We start from the raw sequence: 27601 nt of genomic DNA, 5'->3' as shown, positions 1-27601 counted from the left end.
GAGCCTGTGACCACAGGAGGGAGCTCCTCCCTTCAGAAATGTAAAGTGAGTTCCTCCGATCTCAGAGGAAATGAGACACAACGCTGACCCGTTCCTCTAGTCAACGGTAATTTATAAACTGTGTGGCCTCGGGCAGAGGGAGGGGCCCGGCCTGAGAATAGAAATCAAGTCCCAGTAAATTACATATGAACGGAAAGAATTAACACCCAGCGTTTCCTGGCAATTCTAATTTTAATCGATCTCCATTCCTGTATGCTGCGACAGCACCTCCCAGACTCATACACACATTAAATCCCCTCCACCCGGGATTAAAGTAAACCCAGCGGCGTTTCCAGAGCTCCTTTAACAAAGTCAGGAAACAGGCAGCATCCTACTTGCAAACCAAAAGGGTGCTGCTGCTGTCACCATGGTTAGGATTTCCAGCAGAAGGAATTATTCAGCTTCATCTTTTCAAGTTCTGATTTCTGTCTTGCTACCATTCGTTGACTCGTTTCTCCAGCTACGGGCCTGGCCCGGGAATGCTGCACACGGTGCTTCAGGGACAACAGGATGCAGTCGTGGGGGGAGGGCAGTTGAGTGGCAACAGCTGCACGCTTACACACCTGCCTTGGCTACCAACGGCCTTCCACCGCCTAGTTTAGGGACACCAGACAAATTTCAGGTCTTTGCTAACAGCTCTTCAAATAATTTTAGGTGGCTCTGAAAAGAGCCTTTGGTTTCAAGATGAAAGCTCGGTAGGAAAGACTATTACGCCCTCTCCCCGCGGATGCGGCGCGCGAGCTGGATGTCCTTGGGCATGATGGTGACGCGCTTGGCGTGGATGGCGCACAGGTTGGTGTCCTCGAACAGCCCCACCAGGTAGGCCTCGCACGCCTCCTGCAGAGCCATGACGGCCGAGCTCTGGAAGCGCAGGTCGGTCTTGAAGTCCTGCGCGATCTCGCGCACCAGGCGCTGGAAGGGCAGCTTGCGGATCAGCAGCTCGGTGGACTTCTGGTAGCGGCGGATCTCGCGCAGGGCCACCGTGCCGGGCCGGTAGCGGTGCGGCTTCTTCACGCCGCCGGTGGCCGGCGCGCTCTTGCGGGCGGCTTTGGTGGCCAGCTGCTTGCGCGGCGCCTTCCCGCCCGTGGACTTGCGAGCAGTCTGCTTGGTGCGGGCCATGGTAACAGCTCGCAAACAAAGTTCTCAGCTGTGTCTCAGTCTGGTCTCGCTCTTATTTATAACATCAAACTGCTCCTGATTGGTTCAAATGTTCAAATTCCGCGCAGTGCACTTTAAATAGGCCTTGTGATTGGCTATCCAGTGTACTTAAAAAATTGAAAGTTGCTCAGTTATCTTTTCATTTAGGTCTCCGCCCTTCACCCCACCCTATAAATAACATGTAGGCATTCCTTAATCGGTTTTGTTTAATCTCCTCAATAATTTCCTTACTCTCTTTGTTTTGGAATAAATTTGGGAGGAGACAAAAATGAAAGTTACAGGGTTTCTCAACCTTCTCAAAAACCTCGCATTTGAGTATGATCAATCCAATCATTTCATCCTTTATAAACCTTAGACTTAGAAGAGATGTTTTATTCCCGGAGTACAAGCACCATATATCAAAATTTCTAACTTTCCAACAAACACTGACATCACTTTCATATACTGTGTACCCAGGTACCAGAATAATCCCACCGCTGTGGAAATGTGAAGTTTCTTTGAGTTTTGCAAAAGCTTAAATGTTGCCAGCTTTGATCAGACCAAACTGTGAATGTCAAGGGTATAATTTTGAACATATTTAAATATGAAAATAACTTCTAGGTGCTCTTTTCTAGCATTAGCAACCCGGTAACTGATTTGGCAGGAAACTATATGGTCATAAGTCTACATCACGTCTTGTCTCTTTAGATCTGCATCGAAGGAAAGATAAGGTTCATAAATAGATAAGGTTGACAAGACATTTAATTTTTTGCACTGTTGTGAATATGAAAATTTCTAAGAGATAAGAATTCAGGGCGGCTTACTCATAAACAGTTAATAAGTAGATTTGAAAGCCCCTTGATTGCCTAAAAGGTTTCTACCGAATGTATTCATCCAATCAGGAACTGAGAAGATTAAGTACCTATTTGCATAGAAGTCATATAAATAAAGGCCAGTCTTGCCGAAACACTCAGTTTCCTGTTTTCTTATTCTAAACCCTACAGCATGCCTGAGCCGGCCAAGTCCGCGCCCGCCCCGAAGAAGGGCTCCAAGAAGGCGGTGACCAAGGCGCAGAAGAAGGACGGCAAGAAGCGCAAGCGCAGCCGCAAGGAGAGCTACTCGGTGTACGTGTACAAGGTGCTGAAGCAGGTGCACCCCGACACCGGCATCTCGTCCAAGGCCATGGGCATCATGAACTCGTTCGTCAACGACATCTTCGAGCGCATCGCGGGCGAGGCGTCGCGCCTGGCGCATTACAACAAGCGCTCGACCATCACGTCCCGGGAGATCCAGACGGCCGTGCGCCTGCTGCTGCCCGGGGAGCTGGCCAAGCACGCCGTGTCCGAGGGCACCAAGGCCGTCACCAAGTACACCAGTTCCAAGTAGATCCGCAAGTTAACGGCTTGACTTCTAACCCCAAAGGCTCTTTTCAGAGCCACTCATCTTTTCATATAAAGAGCTCTAACTTGGGGTGCAGTTATCTTTGCGGAAATGCCGTCCATATTTGTTGACAAAAGTTACACATTTAAAGAGGGCATTGTATTTTTTGTGTACACCTGGTGAGATAGGATACTACTTTCTAATATATACAGAAGTATTGGATTGGGTGAGAATAAGAAACTGGAAGGAGGTTGCTGGAATAGTTATTCAAGCCTTTAGTTATACAAGTAAACATTTTAGACTTGTTTGGTAAAGGTTAAATAGGTTTTACAAGAGAAACGGATAATAGAGGGAAACCTCAAACACATTGAGAATCAAAGTTTCAGCTGTGAATTTTCATTAAAAATACCTCGATTAACAAGCATACAGATACTCCCAATGTTGGACTCTAAATCCACCCTCATGGGCTATTCTATGGGATCATGGAGTTGGGTTGCTGCAGAGGAGTCTAACATGTCTGAGTGCCTGAGATTGTCCCCTAAGTGACGTTGAATGGAGAAACTAGGGGCTCTTGAGTTCATTTATCGAGAGTCTTAATTTTCAGAAAGTGCCAAGTGCCAGGAAAAAAGCAGTGAGCAATCCTCAGAGGGCTCATCATCTACAATGGATATTTAACCTGGCTGGTGTGACTCAGTGGTTGAGCATCAACCCATGCACCGAGAGGTTGCAGGTTCGATTCCCGGTCAGGGCACATGCCCAGGTTGTGGGCCTGATCCCCAGTGGGGGGCGTGCAGGAGGCAGCCAGTTCATGTTTTCTCTCCTCTCTCTCTAAAATCAATAAAGAAAAAAAAATTATTTTAAAAATAAATAAATAAAATGGATATTTAAACAGTGCTCAAACTTAACCTGAAATGTTCGCGTTCCCTGGAGGTAGTTCTAGAAGGAAGGTAGAATAAGGGATAACAAGGGAAGAGAGGAATTACAAAAATGTGTAGAGTTCAAATTTCAACTTATGGACTGCAGTTAACAGCAGATTGAAGTTATTTGATCCAACATGTCTGTTCTATTGGAGAGATGCAGGGCCAAGTACACAGCCTCCCATCTGTGGACCCCTTTGCTGAACTCTGGATCTCAATTCCACCCTGTCAGCAGAGAAGAAATTCATGGGGAGGAAGAAGGGAGGGAGAAAGAGGTGAATAAAGAAAACCGAGGATTCGAGTACTGTGACTGTCCCATTCACGATCTATCTGGAACGTTAAATTGCCCAGTGTCTTTCCCCTTGTTTCTTAATGTGTGTTTAAAATTAATTCGATAAAAATAAATAAATCAGGAAATTTCAACCGGTCTGTGAACCTTTTGTTCCATGACCTTGGAAAAGGATGGCCTGGCAGTGGATTTGGAGGCTACCATTGCTTTAAGGTAATTTCGCTCCAGTCTATTGGTCATTCTGAATTTGCCCTGTCCACCTTGTGTTCCAGTGTGGCACCAGCTACAGCCATCACATCCACATTCTGTACTGAGCGAAGAAAACAGCAGGGACAAGGTCATACCTCCACCAATGTGTGAAAAGCTGAGAGAGGTATAATTTCATCTCTGCTAAAATACCATGGACCGAAAATAATGGCCATACCTAACTGCAAAGGACGCTTGTGGTGTTTAATTACTAAATAAAAAAGAAAAATCAATTTCTGGTAACATGACAGTCCCTGCCACAGGCCATGTCTAAAGGCAGTATAAGTAAGACAAGAGGGAAAATAAGGCCTCAGAAGGACACAGGGGTTTTTTTAATACAACAAAAATGAGTTGTAAATACTGTCAAGGATTGTTTCAGTGGAAAATAAGATAATACAATTCTTGTTAGAATTAAGTGGTCATTTTCAGGTGAATAGTGCTTGAGGGCACTGGGAGTTTAAATGGAGCTGCACACAATCATCACAGGGCTTGGAAAGTCAGGAAACTAATGTGAAATGTTGAGGGAGGCCTAGATGGTCAGACTCAATGCCTTCTACAATCACTCTCAGACTGAGTTTGATGTCCAGTGACACCCTGCTGGTTTTATTTTTTATTTTATTTTTTTCCTTTATTGATTTTAGAGAGAAAAAAAAAATGAGAGGGAGGGAGAGAGAGAGATGGAAACATCGATGAGAGAGACCATCAATTGGCTGCCCCTGCACGCCCTGCACGCCCTGCACTGGGGATCGGGCCCACAACGTGGGCATGGGCCCTGACCAGAATCAAACCAGTAACCTCCTTGTGCATGGGTTAATGCTCAACAACTGAGCCACACCGTCCAGGACCTGCTGGATTTAATACACATTCCAAGTACAAGAATCTGGTACTCAAGTTCCAATCCTACATGCCTCAGTCCTTTTCTCTAAACTCATTTAGAGGACATACCAGATGTAATGTACTGCCAACATTGAGACCTCACATCTATGATGAAATCAAAGTGTGTTAGGTACACATTGTCATGGTTCATTACTTTAGAGGACACTTATTTCTACGATGGAAATAAACATGCAATATGCAAATGGTTACTCCTGGTGCAAGGTCCTGCAGAGACCAGAAAATACCAATTTAAAGAATAGGGTTCTAGGAAGATGGCAGTGGGCAGGACCATAGGGAGAGTGAGTGTGTGAGAGAATGAATGAGTGTGTGAGAGTGTGTGAGTGGACGTGAAGGTGGACAACCAAACCCGAGCAGTGCAAAGCCGCGGAGCAGAAGGTCCCTGTGCTGTGGATGGAGCAGCCGGCTACGCTGAGCGGACCTTCAGGGCGCTTCTCCCTGCTCTGCAGGGAGGTCCCACCATTTTGGAAGATCCTGGGGCTTCCCTGGGAGGAGGCAGTAGAGCAGCTAGGGCCCAGCAACCTGAGCCCACCAGCACACCTGGCACCATAGGACCAGTGGACACTCTGTCAACACAGACCAGTGCACAGTAGTGGAGCTCCCAAGGTGCCGGTCGCGGAAGCCGCAGAGAGCCCAGAGCCCAGCACCATCCCCCATAATAGCAGCCCAATCAGAGTCGAGATATACCCCCAGCAACAAAGGCTGGGGAGCAGACATCCATCCCCAGGCAACAGAAGCACAGACCAGCAGTTGAGACCCATCAAAAAACTACAGCAAAAGCTGAGGAGGAGTTGAGGCAGCAACACAAGGCAGCAGCACTCCCCAGCCTCTAGCGGCGGGACCTGGGGCTCCACAGAGGCCTGTGCGGTCCAGTAGCTCACAAATGCAGTGGGAAGCCAGATCCCCAGAGACTAGTGCAATCAGATGCCTGCCCGCAGGAACTGCAGGGTGCTGAAGCATCAGAGAGGCCCGTGAGACCCAGCAGGGACTGTGCCATCCAATTACCCACGGGACCTCTGGGGTGCTGAAGCACTAGAGAGGCCTGTGTGACCCAGTATCCCATAACATAGGCATAGAGCCGGGTCCGCAAAGAGACTGAGCGATCCAGTTATCCACAGGACCTACAGGGTGCAGGGGCACCAGAAAGGCCTGTGTGACCCAGCTGTGCACAAGATAGGCTTAGAGGATGTGAACATGGAGGTAGAGTGAATAGAGCTACACAGAAAATCTCTCAGGACCAAACGGGAATTACAACTAAAATAAAGACAAATCCTCAGAAAAAAGCAACAAAAAAGGAGCAGGACAGGACCATGTAACAAGGGACCCTGGTAGGATCTGCGGAGGCACAAGAGGGTGGTAGGCTGGGAGCCCACAGACAGCAGCAGTCTTAGCTGTGAGCAGCGCCCTTGGGGAATAAAGACCAAGCCCGCTCCACAGCACAGAGAGCCGGACAGAGGGACAGAGTGCTAAAATAGCACAGTCACTCACCTGGGTGCTACGGCAGAGGGAAGGCAGACTGTGCTGGAACTCTGTGGGGACACCCAGGATTTGGAGGGCACTCGGAGTTTTTCCTGAGTTGTGGCCACAAAGGACAATGGCCAGTGTGCTCCTTCCCAGAGCTGTGGGGAAAAGCACCCACCCACATTCAGCCTTTCCCAGGTAAGGCAAAGAAATGCAAATTGAGGCTCATTAACAACCAGCATCTATCCCACCCTCTGGAAATCCCCTTATGCAGAACAACAGGGCTACATTCCAAGGCACTGAGTAACTGAGACTACTAGCCACAGGAAAAAGCTAGAGGAAAATTGAACCTTTCCTGGGCTTGCAAATATACCCAGGAAAGTAAGAATTGACAGTGGTGTTTAACGTGGGCCCACCTAGGCTCATCCAAACCCAGTAGAGGAGCCGAAACAGCAGAACACCAACACCCACAGGGAAAATTTGCAGGCTCCAAAACCCAAGATAGCCAAAATGGTGAAACAAAGAATCAAATTCCAAATGAAAGAACAAGAGAACTCTATCGAAAATGAGATAAATGAAATGCAACTAAGCAAATTATCAGAGGTAGAGTTCAGAGCCATGATCTTCAGGAAGCTCAACAGCATCAGTAAGGACATCAGCACCATGAGTAAAGATATAGAAACATTGAAAACCAACCAAGTGGAAATGAAGAATGACATAGCAGAAATTAAGAACACATTGGAAGGACTAACCAGCAGAGTATAGTAAGCTAAGGACCGGATCAGTGAATTAGAAGACAGGGTAGAAAACATCAAGCAAGCAGAAAAACAAAAGGAAAAAATAATTTAATAACAGAAAGATAGGTTAAGAGATCTGTGGGACAACTGGAAACATAGTAACATTCGCATCATAGTAGTCCCCAAAGAGGAGGAAAATGGGCAAGGGTTAGAGAATATATTTGAAGAAATAGTGACTGAAAACTTTCCTAACTTGGTGAAGGAAGATGACATTCAAGTTCAAGAAGCACAGAGAGCCCCAAGTAAGAAGAACCCAAACAGGCCCACACGAAAACACATAGTAATCAAACTGCCAAAAATTAAAGACAAAGAGAGAATCCTAAAAGCAGCAAGAGATAAGCAACAGGTTACCAACAAAGGAACCCCCATAAGGCTCTCAGCTGACTTCTCAATAGAAACACTACAGGCCAGAAGAGAATGGCATGAAGTAATCAAGGTCATGAAAAACAATGATCTGAATTCAAGACTACTCTATCGAGCAAGGCTATCATTCAAAATAGAAGGTCAAATAAAGAGCTGCACAGACAAAAAAAAAGGGGGGGGGGGGGTAAGGGAATACATTAGCACCAAACCAGCACTGCAAAATATGCAAAACAGAGTGCTGTAATTAGTAGAGGAAATAGGAAGAGAAATAGAACCACACTAAACAAAAATGGCAATAAATCAGTACATATCAATTATCACCTTAAATGTGAATGGACTGAATGCTCCGATAAAAAGACACAGATTAGCTGACTGGATAAGAAAACATGACTCATCTATATGTTGTTTGCAAGAGACCCACCTCACAACAAAAGACTCACATAGGGTGAAAGCAAAGGGATGGAAAAAAATCTTTCAAGCAAACAGAAAGCAAAAACAAGCTGAGGTAGTAATAATCATATCTGATAAAGTAGATTTCGAAATGAAGGCCATAACTAGAGACAAAGAAGGCCACTACATAATATTGAAAAGATCTATCCAACAGGAAAATATAACCTTGGTAAACATATATGCACCAATACAGGAGCACCAACATATATTAAAAATCTTTTGGAGGACTTCAAAGGAGAAATCAACAGCAATACAATCATAGCAGGGAACTTCAATACCCTGTTGACATCACTGGATAGATCCTCTAGACAAAAAATTAACAAGGAAACACAAACTCTAAATGAAGCGCTAGATCAAATGGACTTAATAGATATCTACAGAGAATTACACCCCAAAACTGCGGAATTCACATTCTTCTCAGGTACACATGGGACATTCTCAAAGATGTGCCACATGTTAGGGCACAAACTAAGTCTCTACAAGTTCAAGAAGAGTGAAATCATATCAAGCATCTTCTCAGATCACAATGGCATGCAACTCTAGGAATCACTTGCAAACAGAACATGCAAAGACATTTGTAAACATGGAGGCTTAAAAACCTGTCATTGAACAATAAATAGGTTACCATGGAGACCAAGAAAGAAATTAAAAACTTCCTGGAAACCAATGAAAATGAACACACAACAACACAAAATTTATGGGATGCAGCAAAAGCAGTTCTGAGAGGGAAGTTCATAGCACTACAGACTTACCTCAAGAAGCAAGAAAAATGTCTACCAGACTATCTAACCTCACAACCTAAAGAACTAGAAAGTGAACAAAAAGAAAACCCCAGAGCAAGTAGAAGGAAGGAAATAGTAAAGATCAGAGCAGAAATAAATGACATGGAGACCAAAAAAAATTTCAAAGGATCAATGAAACAAAGAGCTGGTTCTTTGAAAAGGTAAACAAGATTGATGGACCCTTAGCTAGACTCACCAACAAACAAAGAGAGAGAACCAAAATACGCAAAATCAGAAATGAAGGAAGAGAAATAATAACTGACACCACAGAAATACAAAGGATTGTTAACGGATATTATGAATAATTATTATACGGCAACAAATTCAACAATCTAAGCGAAATGGACAAATTTCTAGAAACACATAGTCTCCTGAAACTGAACCAGGAAGAGATAGAAAACTTGAACAGACCAATAACAACAAAATAGATTGAAGATGTAATCAAGACTCTCCCAGCAAACAAAAGCCCAGGTCCAGGCCGTTTCACGGGGGAATTTTACTGAACATGCGAAGAAGAACTAACACCCATTCTCCTCAAACAATTTCAAAAAATTCAAGAAGAAAGACTTCCAAACTTGTTTCATGAGGCCGAATAATTCTAATTCCAAAACCAGAAAAAGACACTACAAAGGAAAAAAAAACTACAGACCAATATTCCTGATGAACATAGATGCAAAAATCCTGAACAAAATACTAGGAAATCGAACCCAGCAATACATCAAAAGAAAGTATTCACCATGACCAAGTGGGATTCATGCCAGTGATGCAAGGCTGGTACAATATTCCCAAATCAATAAATGTGATACACCACATAAACAAAATGAAAGATAAAATTCATATGATTATATCAATAGACACTGAAAAAGTATTCGACAAAATCCAGCACCCATTTCTGATAAAAATGCTCAGCAATCTGGGAATAGAGGGATCCTATCTCGACATAATAAAGGCCATATATGAAAGACCTACAGCCAACATCATCCTCAATGGGCAAAAATGAAAAGCATTTCCCTTAAGAACAGGAACAAGAGAAGGATGCCCACTTTCGCCACTCTTATTTAACATAGTACTGGAAGTCTTAGCCACAGCAATCAGACAGGAAGAAAAAATAAAAGGGATCTAAATTGAAAAGGAGGAAGTGAAGCTGTCATTATTTGCAGATGACATAATACTATATGTAGAAAACCCCAGAGACTCCATTAAAAATTTGCTAGACTTAAGAAATTAATTTGGCAAAGTAGCAGGATACAAAATTAACGTCAAGAAATCGATGGCATTCTTATACACCAATGATTAACTCACAGAAAGAGAAACTAAAAAAAAATCCCATTTACCATCACAGCAAAAAAATTAAGATACCTCAGAATAAACTTAACTAAAGAAATAAAAAACCTATTCATAGAAAACTACAGATCATTGAAAAAAGAAATAGAGGAAGATATAAAAAAGTGGAAGCACATACCTTGTTCATGGATTGGAAGAATTAACATCATTATAATGTTCATACTACCCAAAGCAATCTATAGATTCAACGCAATCCCCATCAAAATATCAACGACATACTTCAAGAACTAGAGTAAATACATCAAAATTTCATATGAAACCAAAAAAGACCTCGAATAGCCACAGCAATCTTGAAAAAGAAGAACAAAGTTGAGGGATCACATTACCAGATTTCAGGTTATACTAGAAAGCCACTGTAATCAAAACAGCCTGGTACTGGCACAAGAAGAGGCATATAGACCAGTGGAACAGATCAGAGAACCCAGAAATGGACTCAAGGCAATATGCTCAATTAATATTTGACAAAGATGGCAAGATCATACAGTGGAGTAAAGACAGCCTCTTTAATAAATGGTGTTGGGAAAATTGGACAACTACATGCAAAAAAAAATGAAACTAGACCATCAACTTACACCATACACAAGAATAAACTCAAAATGGATAACAGACTTAAATGTGATTTATGAATCCACGAAAATCCTAGGAGAAAATGTAGGCAACAAAATTTCAGGCATCATATGCAGCAGAATTTTCACTGATACATCACCTAAGGCAACAGAAACAAAGGAGAAAATGAACACATGGGAGTACATTTAACTCAAAAGTTTCTGCATAGCAAAAGATACAGTCATCAAAATGGAAAGGGAACCCACTGTATGGGAGAGTATAATTGCCAATGATACATCAGATAAGGGGTTAATTTCAAAAATATATAGAGTGCTCACACAACTCAACAAAAGGAAGACAAAAAAAAAACCCAATGAAAATATGGGCAGAGGACCGAAATAGACACCTCTCCAGACAGGACATACAAATGGCCAAGAGACATATGAAAAGATGCCTAACATCACTAATCATCAGAGAGATGCAAATTAAAATGACTATGAAGTATCACCTCACACCTGTCAGAATGGCCGCCATCAACAAATCATTAAGCAACAAGTGTTGGCGAGGGTGTGGAGAAAAGGGGACTCTAGTACACTGCTGGTGGGAATGCAGACTGGTGCAGCCACTATGGAAAACAATGTGGTGTTACCTCATAAAATTAAAAATTGAACTTCCATTTGACCCAGTGATCCCACTTCTAGGAATGTACCCTAAGAAGCCTGAAACACCAATCAGAAGGAATATATGTACCTCCGTGTTCGTAGCAGCACTATTTACAATAGCTAAGATCTGGAAACAGCCCAAATGTCCATCAGTAGACGAATGGATAAAAAAGCTATGCTACATATACATGAGGGAGTACTATACAGCTGTAAGAACGAAAGGTCTCTTATCCTTTGAGATGACATGGAGGGACCTGGAAAGTATTATCCTAAGTGAAACAAGCCAAACAGAGAAAGACAAGTATATGATCTCACTTATTTGTGGAATATAATGAACATAACAGTCTGAGGAATTGGGTAGTCCCAGAAATATGGAAGTGGGGTACAGACTGACAATACTCTGAAGAGGGAGTGTTAGGGGAGAGATAAATCATAGAACTTATATGCATGTATGCATGAACACTGGACATGGACAACAAAGCTGGGGACAGGGCGGGGAGGGAGGGGAATGGGGGGGGGGGAGGAGAAACATCTGTAACAAAAATAAATTAATTAATTTAAAAAAGGAAAGAATAGGGTTCTAAAACTTCATTCAAGAGAATCACCTGAGGGTAACTTGGAACCATGTACACTGATTGGGCCTGGGTGGGTTTAAGAGCACATTTCTAGCAAAGTCCAAGTGATGCCCAAATTACTACTTGTCCCCAGACTGTAAAGTCTTCAGAGCTCCACCTTCAATTCTGCCACCAATATAAGCTCATTAGAAATTCTGCTTAATGTCCTGGCCGATTTGGCTCAGCAGTGAGAGTGTTGGCCTGCGGACCCAAGAGTCCTGGGTTTGGTCTCCACTTAAGGGCAACTTACCTCAGTTGCAGTTTGTCCCTGGCCCCAGTTGGGGTCGTGTGGGTGGCAATCACTCGATGTAACTCTCTCATGTCTGTTTCTCTCGCTCTCTTCCTCCCTATCTCCCTCCCTCTCTATCTGAAGATAAATGCAGAAATGTCCTCAAGTGAGGATTAAAAAAAAAAATTCTGATTATCAATTTTCAGTAAAACAGTGCCTTCACTGTTCTGTGTGAAAAGGACAAGTATTTCACAGGAAAGCCAAAACTGCTTCTCTTTTAACTTTACACCAAAGTGGGAATTAATAAGAAAAAGCAAACATCAACGATGTCATCATAGCACCACTTTTTCAATGATCACTGACCAAAGTTTAGGGTCAACAGGAAATGCACACCCCAAATCCAACCTTTTGTAAGTAAAGAACCTCACCTTTCATAATCTATGCCATATAACCCGACTTTCACACTCAATTACTGCCCCTTCCAAACAACATAAAACACAAGGAAACATCTTGGCCTATTGCCATGCACCCCTCAGAACACCTGATATCATATTAACATTCTATTGACCGCTACGCAGCAAAGCTCCTATCTTGGGGCAACTTTTGCACATAACCTCTCACTTATGGGGTATAAAGCAGCCAGAGTGGGACTTTAGACCACTGAAACATCAGAGGAAACTCTAAAACAAGCAGTCCCGTTTCACCACCACCATCCCCAAGCAAATTAAACAAGTTTACCGAGTACCTTATGAAAACAGATCTGCACTTAAATGTCCCAAATCAAACAAAATCGCAAGACACATTAAAAGTGTAACTTAATACACAGAACTGACTTAAGAACAAAAGCTGTAGTGTGGAATTAATTCAGTGCTGGGGAAGTCCGGTTCTGTGGTTAAGCCTGGAACTTGGGTGCGTTTCACTTTAAATACAGAGGTATTCACTGTTCCTGAGGAGCTCCAACGTTCACCAATGACTCGAAGCTAGGAGCTCCCATGACTAAAATGAGCAAAACTTGACTCCACAACTCCTACACTGAATGAGGGTGTTTCAGGGTTCACCCTTTGTTGCAGGAAATCAGGGTGATTGTCCCAATGTTTACTTAAGATCTCCAGCAAATGGACTAGTTTCACCTGAAAACGCTATGCGTTTTGCCTTGGGAACAATATTGCAGCTATTTGAAACAAGCTCTGGATTGCTGGAGAAAAGTAGGCTTGACTTTCAGACCTTTGGCTCCAGCTCTCCAAATTGAAACTGTAGGTGGCTCTGAAAAGAGCCTTTGGGTTCAAGGTCAAAGCTCGGTAGGAGACTATTATGCCCTCTCCCCGCGAATGCGGCGCGCGAGCTGAATGTCCTTGGGCATGATGGTGACACGCTTGGCGTGGATGGCGCACAGGTTGGTGTCCTCGAACAGCCCCACCAGGTAGGCCTCGCACGCCTCCTGCAGAGCCATGACGGCCGAGCTCTGGAAGCGCAGGTCGGTCTTGAAGTCCTGCGCGATCTCGCGCACCAGGCGCTGGAAGGGCAGCTTGCGGATCAGCAGCTCGGTGGACTTCTGGTAGCGGCGGATCTCGCGCAGGGCCACCGTGCCGGGCCGGTAGCGATGCGGCTTCTTCACGCCGCCGGTGGCCGGCGCGCTCTTGCGGGCGGCCTTGGTGGCCAGCTGCTTGCGCGGGGCCTTCCCCCCGGTCGACTTTCGAGCAGTTTGCTTCGTGCGGGCCATTTCAAAAGAAGGAGAGAAATACACTAACTTAGATAATAAACAGGATGTATCCTTTATATATCCTCAAAAACGCTCTGATTGGTTTTACGGGTTTTCAAAAGTCCCGCGCAGAGAAGCCATTGGCTGAAAGGTTAGCGAGGTGATTGGTGAATTAATACACACGGAATGAATTGCTCCACACCCATCCCTTCTCTTTTGTCTGATAAAAAGTTGATTTTTAATGTTCTAGCTTATTGTATTTCAAGTTGTGAATAGGGAACCACTTGGGGATTCTGAGAACTGCCAATTCTAAGTAGATCAATCTAATGGGGCCTTAGAGTCTGAGGACCACGCGTTGAGAACAGATTTACTTGAATTTTGTTTTCCCTAATAGAGACTGTTATCCTTAGAGCCCATATGACAGGAAATCCCCAGGCTACCACCCCCACCCAACTCCCGCAGGGGAGGATTTGCTGAACTGGAAAGTCGACAGTTCTCTATAGAGGAGGGAAGCCAAAGATAAACTTTTAGGTAACACTGGAGTCAAATTGTCCATCTGATGATTACTGAGGGTTGTAAACGTTCCCGTATTCAGTTTCTTGCTAACTATACTAAAACCCTTTCTTTAAAACGCCCCTTTTCCCAGGACCCATTTAGACTAATGTCAGTAAATAGTTAAGACATAACTACCGGGCAATTAACTGTAAAGACTATAGAGAGGGAGAGATACTACATGAATGTCCAAATTACACCAGGTACTTGCTCTTATGTGAAAATGTGTTGGCTCTGAAAAGAGCCTTTGAGTAAAACAAAAGTAGTAGGTTGTAAACATTGATATTTGGTTGTTTCACTTGCCCTTGGCCTTGTGGTGGCTCTCGGTCTTCTTGGGCAGCAGCACGGCCTGGATGTTGGGCAGCACGCCGCCCTGCGCGATGGTGACTTTGCCCAGCAGCTTGTTGAGCTCCTCGTCGTTGCGGATGGCCAGCTGCAGGTGGCGCGGGATGATGCGCGTCTTCTTGTTGTCGCGGGCCGCGTTGCCCGCCAGCTCCAGGATCTCGGCCGTCAGGTACTCCAGCACCGCCGCCAGGTACACGGGCGCGCCGGCCCCCACCCGCTCGGCGTAGTTGCCCTTGCGGAGCAGGCGGTGCACGCGGCCCACGGGGAACTGCAGCCCGGCCCGCGAGGAGCGCGTCTTGGCCTTGGCGCGCGCCTTCCCGCCCTGCTTTCCGCGTCCAGACATGCTGAACTTACAAATTTCTTACGAGCCAGTGAGAAAAAGGGAGCCGCCCCTTTTATAAACCTTTTTTGGGCGCGAAAATTGTGTCATCGGTTAAGACTGGCTTCATCCCGTGAAAATGCGACTTTGGGATTCTTGCGATCTGATTGGGCAGAGTCAGTATTTTTGACGTTACTCAAATAGCCACCAATAAGACACTGGACTTTAGCACCTTATTTGCATGCAAGGTTCTATATAAAAAGGACGCTTTGTTCTCTTCTCATAGTCTGTACTTTTTCTAACCACTGAGAAAGTTTGCCATCATGCCCGAGCCCGCCAAGTCCGCGCCCGCCCCGAAGAAGGGCTCCAAGAAGGCGGTGACCAAGGCGCAGAAGAAGGACGGCAAGAAGCGCAAGCGCAGCCGCAAGGAGAGCTACTCGGTGTACGTGTACAAGGTGCTGAAGCAGGTGCACCCCGACACCGGCATCTCGTCCAAGGCCATGGGCATCATGAACTCGTTCGTCAACGACATCTTCGAGCGCATCGCGGGCGAGGCGTCGCGCCTGGCGCATTACAACAAGCGCTCGACCATCACGTCCCGGGAGATCCAGACGGCCGTGCGCCTGCTGCTGCCCGGGGAGCTGGCCAAGCACGCCGTGTCCGAGGGCACCAAGGCCGTCACCAAGTACACCAGCTCCAAGTAGACTCGGAAGTTAGCTCCTTGACTCCTAATCCCAAAGGCTCTTTTAAGAGCCACTCATATGTCTCAAAGATCTGTAACTATAGACCTGGATGTTCAAGGTAACCTGGGTCATAAAAATTAAATTTACTGACCCCTGTTCCTTACTCCAGTTAGTAAAGACTTGTAAGCATCGGAATCATTTGCTGCTGTAGTAACAAATAAAAGGGGCCTAGGTTTGTTTTGATCTTTCAATCTTACACCACCTCGAAGCTGTAAATTGCCTCTTTCAGTTTGATTTTTCTCATCCAAGCCCGCTGTGTCCACGGAATGATTTACAGAAAGTATTCTTGTACTGCCAAGTAGCTAAATAGAGGAGGTGAGAGGGGAGGAGGGTCTCAGTGGAAAGGATGATGGACATCTGTAATTCTTTTTACAATAAAACAACTTAAGAAACTAAATAGTGCCTCTTGGCAAGGTGGGGAATTGTTGGACCGCCCTAATTTAATTCAATTTAATATCCGAGGATATAAGAAACAATATCCTGAGGGTGGAGAGAAACTATCTAGGTATGTAAATTTTTCAACTACCTGGAATTCCTAAGCAATGAGCTGACTTGATTGTCCTTCCGTGGGTCAGCTTCACTCCAGCCCCAAGGGTTCCCAGAGTTTCCCTAAACCACTGGTTCTCAACTTTCCTAATGCCGGGACCCTTCAATACAGTTTCTCATGTGGTGACCCCCAACCATAAAATTATTTTTGTTGCTCCTTCATAATTGTAATTTAGCTACTGTGATGAATCGCTATCAGAAATATGTGTTTTCAGATGGTCTTAGGCGACCCCTGTGAAAGGCTCGTTCCACCCCCAAAAGGGTCGCGACCCACAGGTTTAGAACAGCTGCCAAAACTTTGTCCAGAGTTGTGTTTTTGTTTTTGTTTTGTGTTTCTATTACAGTTGCTTTTTTATTTCCTGTGACTTTAAGGGAGAAGTGTTCCAGGACTTAACATTTGTGTGCTCCCCAGCATGTCACAGAGTTCATCCTGCAATCACCCCTGTGAGGTAACTGCCAGTTGACAGGTGGATGACCTGAGGCCTTCAGGTTGAGTACTGGCCCCTTACACACATAAATAAATAAAACAGATCTGAGTGTCCATCTGTCTAGTTCTAAGGACTGTTTCCACAGTATTTGCTAGACTTTTTCTCAAGGAAGAGGTCAGTTGTAATAATAGGAATGGAGAAAAGGCTCAAAGGGCATTCGATCAGAGTAAGAGAAAAGTAAAAGTGGCCAGGAGACACATGTTCTTTGAGTCCCAGGAAAGTCCTTAACCAGCCAAAGTTTCTTTAGAATATACTTTAAATAGGATTTGGAACATAAGGATCACCAGGCAGCAAATCTAACTTCTAAGGACTGTGGCATGAAGGGGGAACCATGGCCAATGGCAGAGTAAACCTGAGCTTAAAGATCTCATTTTCCACTTGTGAGCTACGTCTTTCTCTGCAAATGCCTACACAGCAGATATCTGTGAACATTAAATAAGTGACTCAGTTTTGTAATAGAGCTTGTAAAGAAAATTTCCTGAAGTCCACATATAATTAAGGCATTTATCTATGTTCTCTGAAGCAAAATTTAAATACGGTTTTTAAAACAATGTGTTCATAAAAAAAAAATTGTAGGTTAAGGGAAAATCCCTCTGGGCATGATGCAGTCCTGCCTACCTGTTTGAATGTTGAGTTTGGGCAAATTACTTAAATGCTCTGTGAGCGTTATTTTACCTCTCTAGAATGAGAATAATGAGTAACTATCACATCGTGTTGCTGGGGTGATCAATAAAAGAACACAAGTAAAGCACTTAGGACAGAGTGTCCTCCCAAATATTAGCTTTGGCGAAATCCTCGGATCGCAGTGTCAGTGGAAGTCCCTGGTTCCTGCCCACACTGAATCTGAGTTCCAAGGCCTGGAACAGGGCAGTAGGCCAAAAAGCCTGCTAACATTTGATGTCAATTAGGGTTCCTGGTGTGGCATTGTGAACAGTGCAAACTCCTTCTAACAGCCTAAGCTCCTTGTAGGGCCATCTCACCTCTGCACTGTTTTGAAGACTTCCTGTCATCACTCAGCTGCATTATTGTGTAACCTCTGAACTGATCCTGCTCCTACCCTGGCCTCATCACAGTGTATTCTACACAGGCATTCAGATAGATCATTTAAAAATACAAATCAGATCACATCCGTTCTCCGCTCAAAACCCTACAATGGCTCCCAGAGTAAGGGTTAGTGTTACATCTGTTCCATAGGACTAGGGTGTCAAGGTCCAGGTAGTTCTCACTAAATGCTATCCTTGCTAAAGGTTAAAATGCAACACGGTATTTTGCAGCTGTAACTGGAAGAGGTTGACAGGAACCCAACCAGATAAGAAGAAATCAATGTGTGAATAACCAGAGGCGGAGCTCTGAAAATTATTTCCCTGCCTCTTTTACTTGTCACAAGTAAAAATAAAACTTTTTCTTCCAACAAGACTGTGTTCCCTGTCTCAGATACTCCAAGTGGTGAAGCCATTGTGTTTGGTTACCAATTTGGTGACTCAGATGAGACCTAAAGGGGACTGCCTTGAGGCCTGGTGTGAACTGTCAGTACCAGTAGTTCATCTAGGACTTACTCTGCATCACCACCGGACAGAGAGCTGTTTCACAGGAGACTCCCACTCAGTGCTGACCAACAGCAAAGAGGAGTGGCCACTCTAACCTGTTTGGTTCACTGCTTGGGAAGGGAGGTGGGTAAGTCAGGCCCTGCGATCACTTTAATTCGTGTTTCTATTTGCATTTGGCTTCAGCTTGCTGGAGGATCAGTTTCAGGTCCGTTGATCCCTTGATTTCAGGTTGTTCAGGCAGGAACTGTGTCCAAGACCCTGGATTCAGGGCCCAACTTAGGCCTAACTCTGGAAAAAAGAAGTAAGTTACATTATTTTTATGTGTGTATATGAACTCTCACCAGATCTTTAACCATGGCTATTTTTAAGTCTAGCCATTCTTGCTAAGTCTAGGCAATCATTGTTTTTATTCTGGTGCTTTTTCAGTAATGTTTCATCTTCAGAGAAATTCATGGAGGAGACCCTGACACTCTAAGGCAGAAAACTTTAGGTACTCAAGTAATCCGTGTGACCAAATTTAAAGGCATTAACTCTTGGATGTTTAACACCTGGTGATGCCAGCCCCAGTAATGGTACCAGATTTAGAACGCTTTTCCTTAGATGGGTATTACAGTGAGCACAATGGCACTATTAGACAACAGAATTACTCTTCAGTACATTCTAGCAACCTCTTGGTCAGGCTTGTCTACTCCACACTAGAAATGTTTCACTGACAGATGGTACAATGACGTATCAGCGCTTGGAGCCTTCCCCAGTCGGGCTGCCAGAGAATTTCATTCCTAACTCAAAGACGTACTCTGTCCATGCTCCACACGAAGGAGTTACAGTAGTATGACCCCCATTCCCTCAAGAATGAGGAGTTAAAAAATCACAGGAAAATTGTGAGATATGACAAGGTCTCAAGGTCTGAGCAGTTCTTGAAAATGACAATGTCATTCTTGCAAAATATTAAAATGTAGCACAGTATTTTGCAGCTGCAACCAGATGAGCTTGACCAAGTTTAACTCACTGCAAAGAAGAAATCCATGTGTAATTAGCCAAATCCGGATAAATTTAGAAATCAGCATGTAATTAACAAAATGATGTACATAAGCCATGTCTAAGCCTCTCTTCAGGGAGGCACTGCTTTGGAAATTATTCCCCTGCCCTCCTGTTTTCTTGCAACAAGACTTGTGTTCCTTTGGCTCAGGTACTCCAAGCAGTGAACCCATTATGTTTAGTTACAAATTGGTCTACAAGGCCTTATGGGAACTACTCACCTCCAGAGCTTGTCTCCTTTCCTCCTGTGTGCAGCCACAGTAACTCCTTGCTACCTTCAGGCTTTCCTTCCTGGTCTTCCTTTTATTTGGCACTTTACTTTCTCACTGTTCTTCCCCAACGATCATTCTATTACTGCTCTTGCTAAATATTAAAATGCACAGTATTTTGCAGCTACAACCAGATGAGCTTGACCAACTCTTCCATTACCGTTATTTTAAAACATCACTTTTTCCCTGCTTCAGTGGTCTTCACAGCGCTTAGCACATTTGACATGCTATATGTTTGCTTGTTTCGTTTGCCCCTCCCAATAAAATATAAACTCCATGAATATAGAAATATTGTTTTGTTCACTGTTATAATTCCCAGTGTCTGGTATATGCCATGTGCTCAATTTCTTTGTTAAATTAACATCCTCGTGTAAGTTTATCTCCTCAAACTGGTGCCTTAGCTCCAACAAAATCTGATACTTTTCCTATGTAAGCACTAGAGTCCATATCTTTAAAATAGATGAGATTTAAAATGACTCCATTGATTTTCCCGATCTTAAAGTATCACCCTACACATTACTTGCCAAGGGAAGAGAAATACCTGATTTTACAATCACCCTAAGCCAGTGATCAGTCTGTTAGCTTGAATTTGGATAAGTCTAACAACATGTGTTCCTGATTATAATGTCATCTCTAAACTGTTTCTTGACAAGAATACTAACGTGATTTCAAAAAAAAATCTATGGAAATCCCTTCTACCTTGAAGAGCATACAGGGTATAGAAATCAAGTAAAATGACCCCATCAGGAAATAAGACAAACAGAACATCCTCTAAGTCAGAACACCAGCAAATCAAAGTCAAGAAAAAGTTGGGGATGGGGGCGAGAGGAAAAAACGTGTATTAAGAAACCTGACACTAAAAATGTAATTGGATCCACCTCTGAGCAAACCGTATCTCCTCTAGGACATTAGGGGCATAATAGGGATTTATACATGTGAGCTGAGTATTAGATATTAAGGAATCTGTTTTTAGTTAAGTGTGGTTACACAGATATTTTATTTTTTAATAGAGTATACTTATTAATTTGGGGTGTAGTATCTTGAGGCCTGTATGTATACTTCTAAATATGGTACTTCTGCTTACTAATTGTTTGGGTGGTATTTATATATTGTTGTCCATGAAGTAACAACCTCCTATGTAAGTTTTCTATAGTAAAGTCAGAGCTATATAGTCTTTATGCTGAACAATACTTGCCACCTGTCCAGCGTGGGCATTTCTAATTCTCCCTAGTGCCTTTCATACAGCACTTAGTGGTCAGGGCACACAGCCGCGCACACACCAGACATCGCTCTCCTGCCCGGGAACCACACGTCTGTCTGCTCGCGGACTTTGTATCGGACCCCCTCCGCCCGCACGGGCCCTTTGTCCCTCGCCCTCCGCCATTTTAAACGCGGGGACACTGGAGGGGAAAGGAGCGTCCCTGGCCACCTCCCGGGCACTATAACTCGACTTCTCCCTGGTATTCGGGAGCCATGCACACGCGTCTTCGCACCCGAAAAACTCGAAAACTGAAAAGGTTCGTGGGGAGCTAAACGACGCGCGAACTCCTTCGCTGAAACCTGAGTCCAAGCAAACTTACACTCAACACACGATTGCTGCAAAGAACAAAAGTGTATACCCAACAATGAACTCTCTGCGCCTGGCAATCAAACCCGGAGCTTAAAACTAAAGTTGGGTTATGACAGTTTTAATTGTGCATGTTACGAAGAAAAAGATGCTCCCTTTTACGGAAATGTGTGCGTGGTCCTGAAACGGGCACTTGGTAGAGAAAGGATTAAGTTGCTGAATATTGATTGGCGACTTAGACCCCGGACGCCTTAGAAGACGCCGTTGGAGCCGGAGCGCACAGGACGCGTCCCCTGTGGCGAGCTGGGAGGAGAGGGGGCCGGAGAGCTTGTGAACACCGGAGGGAACTCCTTCACAACTGCAAAGAGAGGCCCTCCAGGTCCGGAGAAAGTTAGACACCAGAGTGAGAAACGTGGAATTTACAAACGGCTTGGCCTCGGCCTTAAGGAGGCGCCCGGCCTGAAGGTAACGGTTTAGTAACGTTTAAACCCAAGCCCACCGTGTTGGAGGGTAACAAGCCAGCCGGGGTGCAGGGGTAGGCATGAGTCAAAAGTGTACCGACCCTTCCTGACCTCGAGCAAATTAAATATGAAAGCAATTTTACTAAGTCCTCCTTTGATCGGTCTGGATTCCCGAGAGGAAAACTGCACTCTCGCAGATCGTTTGTAAATTCATTGAGCCCTCGCCGAACCACCAGTAAAAAGACCTCTCAGCAAAGCTTCCCGTAGATGCCACAATGGATATTGCTCATCAAAAACGGGTTTTTACAAGGGACAAAGGGCGGCGAGAGGAGACACCTGCCAAAGACAAGACCTAAGAGCCAGACAATTGCCCTCAATGGTAGGGGCGGAGCTCGCTGAGAACGCCCTGCGTGCTTTCTTGCTTGTCCCTCCCCACACCACAGCAGCAAAGTTGCATAGAGCTCTTGTAAAGAAAGGGGGGGGCGGCCCTGAAAAGGGCCTTTGGTTTTGCTGTAGAAGCGGGTTGGTGGGTCCAGACTTAGCCTCCGAAGCCGTAGAGGGTGCGGCCCTGGCGCTTGAGCGCGTAGACCACGTCCATGGCCGTGACCGTCTTGCGCTTGGCGTGCTCCGTGTAGGTGACGGCGTCCCGGATCACGTTCTCCAGGAACACCTTGAGCACCCCGCGGGTCTCCTCGTAGATGAGCCCGGAGATGCGCTTGACGCCGCCGCGCCGGGCCAGGCGCCGGATGGCGGGCTTGGTGATGCCCTGGATGTTGTCGCGCAGCACCTTGCGGTGGCGCTTGGCGCCCCCCTTTCCGAGGCCCTTCCCGCCTTTGCCGCGACCAGACATGGCTACAGTTCTCAGACAAAAGCGAAACAGGTTGCCGCTGGACGACAACCCACTTATATACGCGGAGTGCGGACCTAATTGAGAACAGCAAGAGCGCAGTTCGACAGCGGTTACGTCACTGTAAACGAAATTCCGCCTCTCCTCACCTCCCGCCTTACGCCCTGGGTCCCCGGATGAGGATTCCGGAACTTTTAAACGACTGCTTAAAACTAAAGAAACTGACATTTATCCGTGTAGCAAAGTGGAAACCTGCTGAGAATTTTATGTTTATTTGAGCTAAACTGACGAAATGCGAGGGAGCAAGATCTCAAATGCTCTGGAGGACAGTTTAGTAGCTTCTTGTACGCATTTTCAATGAGGGAGGATTACACAAAGGTGAGAGGAAACGAGGTGCAGAAGAGTTAACAGGACCAGGTGCTCCCTGCAGCGTGGTTTCCCTCCCAGGGTCTTGAAAGAGTATCACTTCTGGCGTTTTCAGGGTGTGTTAACCTAGATGCCAACAGACAGCGCTCTCTTAAGGCGAAAATGCCCTTTTACTAAAGAATCGCAGGATTGGGGCTTGACTCCCCACCGCGACTGCCCAGTTAGGGGGTTGTGGTCAGAGCACCCTGTGAGGTTACTTTCGTTCACTACACAGAGCCCCTTGTCGTCTCACTGGTTCTCACTGGTTTGAGATAGTCGCACCTCAGTGGGATTGCGGGCCTCTCGGCCCAGTGTTTTCGGTGCCAAGGGCATGCGGGTCCCCGCGGCAAAGCTTTTCCAGCCAAACCCCACCTCCACCCATCCCCCGCGGAAGTCTAAAAACGGTCAGACCCCCTCTGCACACCAAGCCAGGGCGATCCAACCAAAAGGATGTTCTTCCCGAAGGCGAGGCAGCGGAGAAACTTGGCCGCCTCGAAAAACCAGGTTCCTTCCTGCATGTTTTTTTCTTCTCTGTGAATTAAAACCTGTCATTCTCATTTTAATAGCTAGCCACCCTCACCTCTGCACCCAGCAACTTATGTGTCAGTGTTTACGTCTCTGCTCCTAGTTCTGTCTTCTCTTTGATTCTGGTAGCGAAATTATTCCGAACAGAATTAGCAACTGGTGATAGTGGAGGTATTGAAAGAAATAAATAGACACGCTCCCGCGAGCTATTTTTAGGAAGAAATAGCCTGTAAATCATGTCTAAGTAGAGTTAAGAATACAATTAAAAGGCCAGCTTCTCGCAGGGAGCAGAGTGGCGCAGCGGAAGCGTGCTGGGCCCATAACCCAGAGGTCGATGGATCGAAACCATCCTCTGCTATCTTTACCTTTTTTCCAATTTAAATTCTTCAGTTTACTTTCACAATAAGAAAACAAAAGAAGCCTAGGCAAATTATCCAGTAGGGCCAATGCTCTCAGGTACTGGGATTTAAGGGAATTCCTTCTGTGAACAGTGCTGACATTTCAAACTAGGTGCCTGAGGTCACCATGCACTGACGAGCTTGAAAGATGCCATCCTAAATACAATTTTAAATCTATTTCACATCATTGGGCTGAGCACTCTACAGAACACTATAAAGTCTATACATATCTTGTCCATAGAACAAGTTTATTGAAACACGTTTTCGTGTAGATTTATCTATTCAATGTTAACAGTTAAAATGTTTAAAATTTTACCATAGTGATTTTTTAACTTGAAAGATTCCGGACGGGGCTGAAAGCTCATTATCCTTTCTGAGGAAATTGCTATTGTCGAGGACCACGTGGCCTAACGGATAAGGCGTCTGACTTCGGATCAGGAGATTGAGGGTTCGAATCCCTTCGTGGTTAGATTTCATTCCTGCGTGTTCTTACGCAAATTGACTGCCCTGACCCGCAGGGGGTGTCAAATGTTACCTGCTTCACCATTTTCTTTTTTCCAGCTCTAACTTTAAAGAAATCATTCTAGAAAGCCTTGGGAGAACCAGTGTCTAGGGTGAAGGGAGGCTGAAAGTCAATTGAAATAAGGCTCTTCAATAAATTCGGGACTCTCGAGTTCCCAAATTTGGGTTTTGAGCGCCCAAGTTTCATTTTCACAGGCTCAGCTTGTCCTGGGCCACTTGTAGAAAGGAATTCAGATCTGTCAACGGAGCGCTTTGCAACGGCTGAGTCTCCGCACAGTGGGAAACCTGTTGCTTTGCATCCAGTCTGAGTCCCTGTGTCCTTTCGAGTTCTGGCTGCTGTGAAGTCTGTGTTACTGTTTTTCACTTTTCCCCTCCTTTTCCACCTTCCTTTCTTCCTTTTGGCTGCGTTGCCATGCAACGAATGAGAACAGTTTGTATTCCAACCTAAATTACAGAGCGGAAATACTAAGGTCATTAAAGGATCCCAAGTGTTTACATAGCGTGTATGCAAACTGAAACATAGAGAAGACAGCTGCACAAAATATAAAAACACACATTTTTTTGCCTGAATCACTGAACTGAATAATAATTTAGGATGAAGAAAAAGTAATTTCCAACTGTTGACTTCATGGTGAAACATGGTGCTTCATTTCAGATGCTCTTGCTAGGTCAAAGCCATGAATAATTGAAACAAGGTAGTGATGGCTCCTTCCTTTCCGAAGCCTGTGTCTTAGACCTGCTGTCTGACTGTTTCTTCTAGTCACCTGTAAAGTCGAGATTGTGCAGAGAAAACAAAGAGGTTTAGCTCTTTTCTGCTTAATGTATTCCTCTGACCTTCCCTCTTTAGTACTTAGAGGAGGAGGGGAAACAGACCCTTTGGGTCTGAAAGAGGTGAGGAGCAAAGGTGAGGAACAGAGGCAAAATTGCCCCGGGTCTACTTTCCTACTTTGGGACAATACAAGAGATGGGCACATTAAAAAAAGAGACAAACACCCTGGGTTTATTCTGCTTGGATGAAGTTTCAGCCCCTTCCCCTGCCACCACATCCACACAGTGTGCCTTTAAGTGTTTATTTTACAGTTCTCTGTTGAATGTTTACAGTGTGCAAAGTTACAGAAACAGGATATAAAGGGGGGTGGCACATACCCTTGGAACTTTATTCTCAAAGAAGGTAAATTGGGGAGGGAGTGACAGGAAGGGCAAGGCTGCTCAAGCATCCATAGCATTAATAATTATCTTGGATTCTTTGTTGGAGAAAAAGCAAAATATACAAAGCATATCACCCAGTTCCTGAAGACTCCACTTTGGCTGCCAATCTAGATGATCACCTCCTGAGCTCTTATTTCCAAAATTAAATGTGTTAAAGTTTGAAAGCCATTACAAACTTATACTATATAGGCCATATATTGTTAGGTGAAATTCAAAAACAGATGCCACTTTAAAAATCTATGCTTCTTAGGTCTCAATCTCCATGAGACCTTGGGAGATACTCCAGCTTATGACAAGTATACTTCAGAAGACTTCTCCAGGTCTCAAAATTTGAAATCACAGTCTCAGAATTTGAACATGTTGGGCTTCATCGCTTCAACTGCTTGATCTAAAAGAACTTGGTTCCCATGAACCTGAAAAGGAAAGACTGGGTTTTTCTGGTCTGCACCTCAGTTTCCTCATCTGTAAGATAGAAACAGGTGATAGAGGAGGACATTTCAGAGAGATCATCTCTATAGTCTCTTCAAATTCTGTTACTCTATACTGTGCCTGGCCCCTTGCTGTAGATTAGTCTAAGGTGAAAACAGGTGACAGATGAGATTTTTATGGGAGCATGTTCTAAAATTAAAGTGTTCATGGCGGAATACAATTACAGAAGGGAGAAATACTTAGAGACTGAAGTACTTGGAAGAGATCTTCAGTTTAAATTAATTCAACTAAAATACAAAGAGAAGAATAATGCTTTCCTTTGCAGGTTCACAGGAAAGGGACACTTGCCTGTGGGCAGCTCCTGATGCTGGGGTCAGACAAAGCTGACGTTTAAGGGGAAGTTGGGAATGTAGAAAGTGATAAGGTGTCCAGAAAGAGCCTTGGACTTGAAAATGCACCTGAGATTTAAAAGGCAAAGAATAGACCACATCAAAATTACAAGTAAACTATAGAATAAGCATCATTCAGAACCGCCTGACATGGAGATGAATGGAAGTCCTACAACTATGAGATTAAACAAGGAGCCACATGGAGACTAGTAGGAGGGCAGAGGGGGATGGGCTGGTCCCACACCCATGTGTGGCGGATACAAATCAAGAGCACACCTTGGCTGGGAAGGTCTTCCTTGAGGAGTGAGGGATCCCCATCCTACACTAGATTCCCAACTCCGGGTTCCAGTGCCAGGAAAAGAAGTACCATAATGTCTGGCTGTAAAAACCAGCAGGAATGGAGGCTGAGGGAGAGGGAGGCTTCTAGAGCCCCAAGCAGCTCCTCTTAAAGGGCTCCGGCACTCACGGACTTAATCGGACTCACTCCCTCCAGACTCCAGCATCATGGAGACAATTTGAAAGTCACCAGAGACAAACGGGGAAGAACTGGGTTGTTTGGTATCTGGGCAAGAGCTGTTGGGCAGCTTTCTCCTGGACAGGACAGATGTGTTGGTGGAGGTCACTGTTCCTTTGCTGAGCCCTTCCGCATGGGGCAGGCAGACAGGCACCATATCTGAGACTTCAGCACCTGGCTCATACTGTTTGCCCTGCCCTAGTAATTCCCTGAGGCCCCGCCCCACCCCACCCAACCTTCGGGCCCACCCAAGCTGTTTCCAGTGGCTTTACAATAGAATTGGCCTGTCTTGGCTCCTGCTTCAGATTTTCCCAAATTCTCTCAAACAAGCAGTATCTAGTCTCAGCCCCATACCTCTTACTAAGTGACCCCAGGCCTGGCACGAGAAGCAGCCAGCCTTGGTTCACAACTTGGCTTTTCCTGGGCACCTCCAAGCCCAGCACAAGAAGCAGCCATCAGCAGATCACTTTGTAGCTTATGCCTGGCGGCCTCAGATAGAATACAAGCAGTGGGTGACCCTGCCCTCTTGTGGCACGACAGAGTCAAAGAAAGACCACTAGAGAATTGAAGTCCAAATAAGAGCCATTTATTAGCCGGACGGCCGGCATCTGATTCCGAACACCTCTGTGACAGAGTCTT

General features: G+C 44.9%; 5 protein-coding genes and 2 non-coding genes across 7 annotated transcripts; 4 read left to right on the top strand and 3 right to left on the bottom strand.

Moving 5' to 3' along the window:
- Positions 1–200: 200 nt before the first annotated feature.
- Positions 201–13870, bottom strand: LOC118637624. Its single transcript, XM_036273186.1, has 3 exons — positions 13463–13870; positions 2186–2291; positions 201–1181 (listed from the first exon to the last, which is right to left on the bottom strand). The coding sequence occupies exons 1-3, from the start codon at positions 13868–13870 to the stop codon at positions 748–750; spliced, it is 948 nt and encodes a 315-aa protein (XP_036129079.1). The 3' UTR covers positions 201–747.
- LOC118637187 (histone H2B type 1-C/E/F/G/I) lies at positions 2158–2608 on the top strand. Its single transcript, XM_036272385.1, has one exon. It carries the CDS (start codon positions 2182–2184, stop codon positions 2560–2562), a length of 381 nt encoding a protein of 126 aa, XP_036128278.1. The 5' UTR covers positions 2158–2181; the 3' UTR covers positions 2563–2608.
- A 773-nt stretch (positions 13871–14643) lies between the features above and the next one.
- Positions 14644–15100, bottom strand: LOC118637173 (histone H2A type 1). Its single transcript, XM_036272372.1, has one exon. It carries the CDS (start codon positions 15087–15089, stop codon positions 14697–14699), a length of 393 nt encoding a protein of 130 aa, XP_036128265.1. The 5' UTR covers positions 15090–15100; the 3' UTR covers positions 14644–14696.
- A 256-nt stretch (positions 15101–15356) lies between these two features.
- On the top strand, positions 15357–15820 carry LOC118637185 (histone H2B type 1-C/E/F/G/I). Its single transcript, XM_036272383.1, has one exon. It carries the CDS (start codon positions 15389–15391, stop codon positions 15767–15769), a length of 381 nt encoding a protein of 126 aa, XP_036128276.1. The 5' UTR covers positions 15357–15388; the 3' UTR covers positions 15770–15820.
- A 6363-nt stretch (positions 15821–22183) lies between these two features.
- LOC118637195 (histone H4) lies at positions 22184–22599 on the bottom strand. The gene has a single exon (XM_036272393.1). The coding sequence runs from the start codon at positions 22572–22574 to the stop codon at positions 22263–22265; it is 312 nt and encodes a 103-aa protein (XP_036128286.1). The 5' UTR covers positions 22575–22599; the 3' UTR covers positions 22184–22262.
- Positions 22600–23787: 1188 nt separating this feature from the next.
- Positions 23788–23859, top strand: TRNAM-CAU. Its single transcript has one exon. It is a non-coding gene; the product is annotated as a tRNA-Met (tRNA).
- Positions 23860–24295: 436 nt separating this feature from the next.
- Positions 24296–24368, top strand: TRNAR-UCG. The gene has a single exon. It is a non-coding gene; the product is annotated as a tRNA-Arg (tRNA).
- Positions 24369–27601: the final 3233 nt, after the last annotated feature.

Source organism: Molossus molossus, unplaced genomic scaffold, assembly GCF_014108415.1.
Source record: "Molossus molossus isolate mMolMol1 unplaced genomic scaffold, mMolMol1.p scaffold_m16_p_20, whole genome shotgun sequence".
NCBI lineage: Eukaryota > Metazoa > Chordata > Mammalia > Chiroptera > Molossidae > Molossus > Molossus molossus.
This window is presented reverse-complemented; position numbering and strand designations above follow the sequence as displayed.

Coding starts and splice junctions, on each gene's coding strand:
- LOC118637187 (XM_036272385.1), top strand. CDS start 2,182: ATGCCTGAGCCGGCCAAGTCCGCGCCCGCCCCGAAGAAGGGCTCCAAG.
- LOC118637624 (XM_036273186.1), bottom strand. CDS start 13,870: ATGGCCCGCACGAAGCAAACTGCTCGAAAGTCGACCGGGGGGAAGGCC. Junction 2,292..13,462: donor GCATTCGCGGGGAGAGGGCA/TAATAGTCTCCT, acceptor TACACCGAGTAG/CTCTCCTTGCGGCTGCGCTT. Junction 1,182..2,185: donor CGCGGACTTGGCCGGCTCAG/GCATGCTGTAGG, acceptor GACACAGCTGAG/AACTTTGTTTGCGAGCTGTT.
- LOC118637173 (XM_036272372.1), bottom strand. CDS start 15,089: ATGTCTGGACGCGGAAAGCAGGGCGGGAAGGCGCGCGCCAAGGCCAAG.
- LOC118637185 (XM_036272383.1), top strand. CDS start 15,389: ATGCCCGAGCCCGCCAAGTCCGCGCCCGCCCCGAAGAAGGGCTCCAAG.
- LOC118637195 (XM_036272393.1), bottom strand. CDS start 22,574: ATGTCTGGTCGCGGCAAAGGCGGGAAGGGCCTCGGAAAGGGGGGCGCC.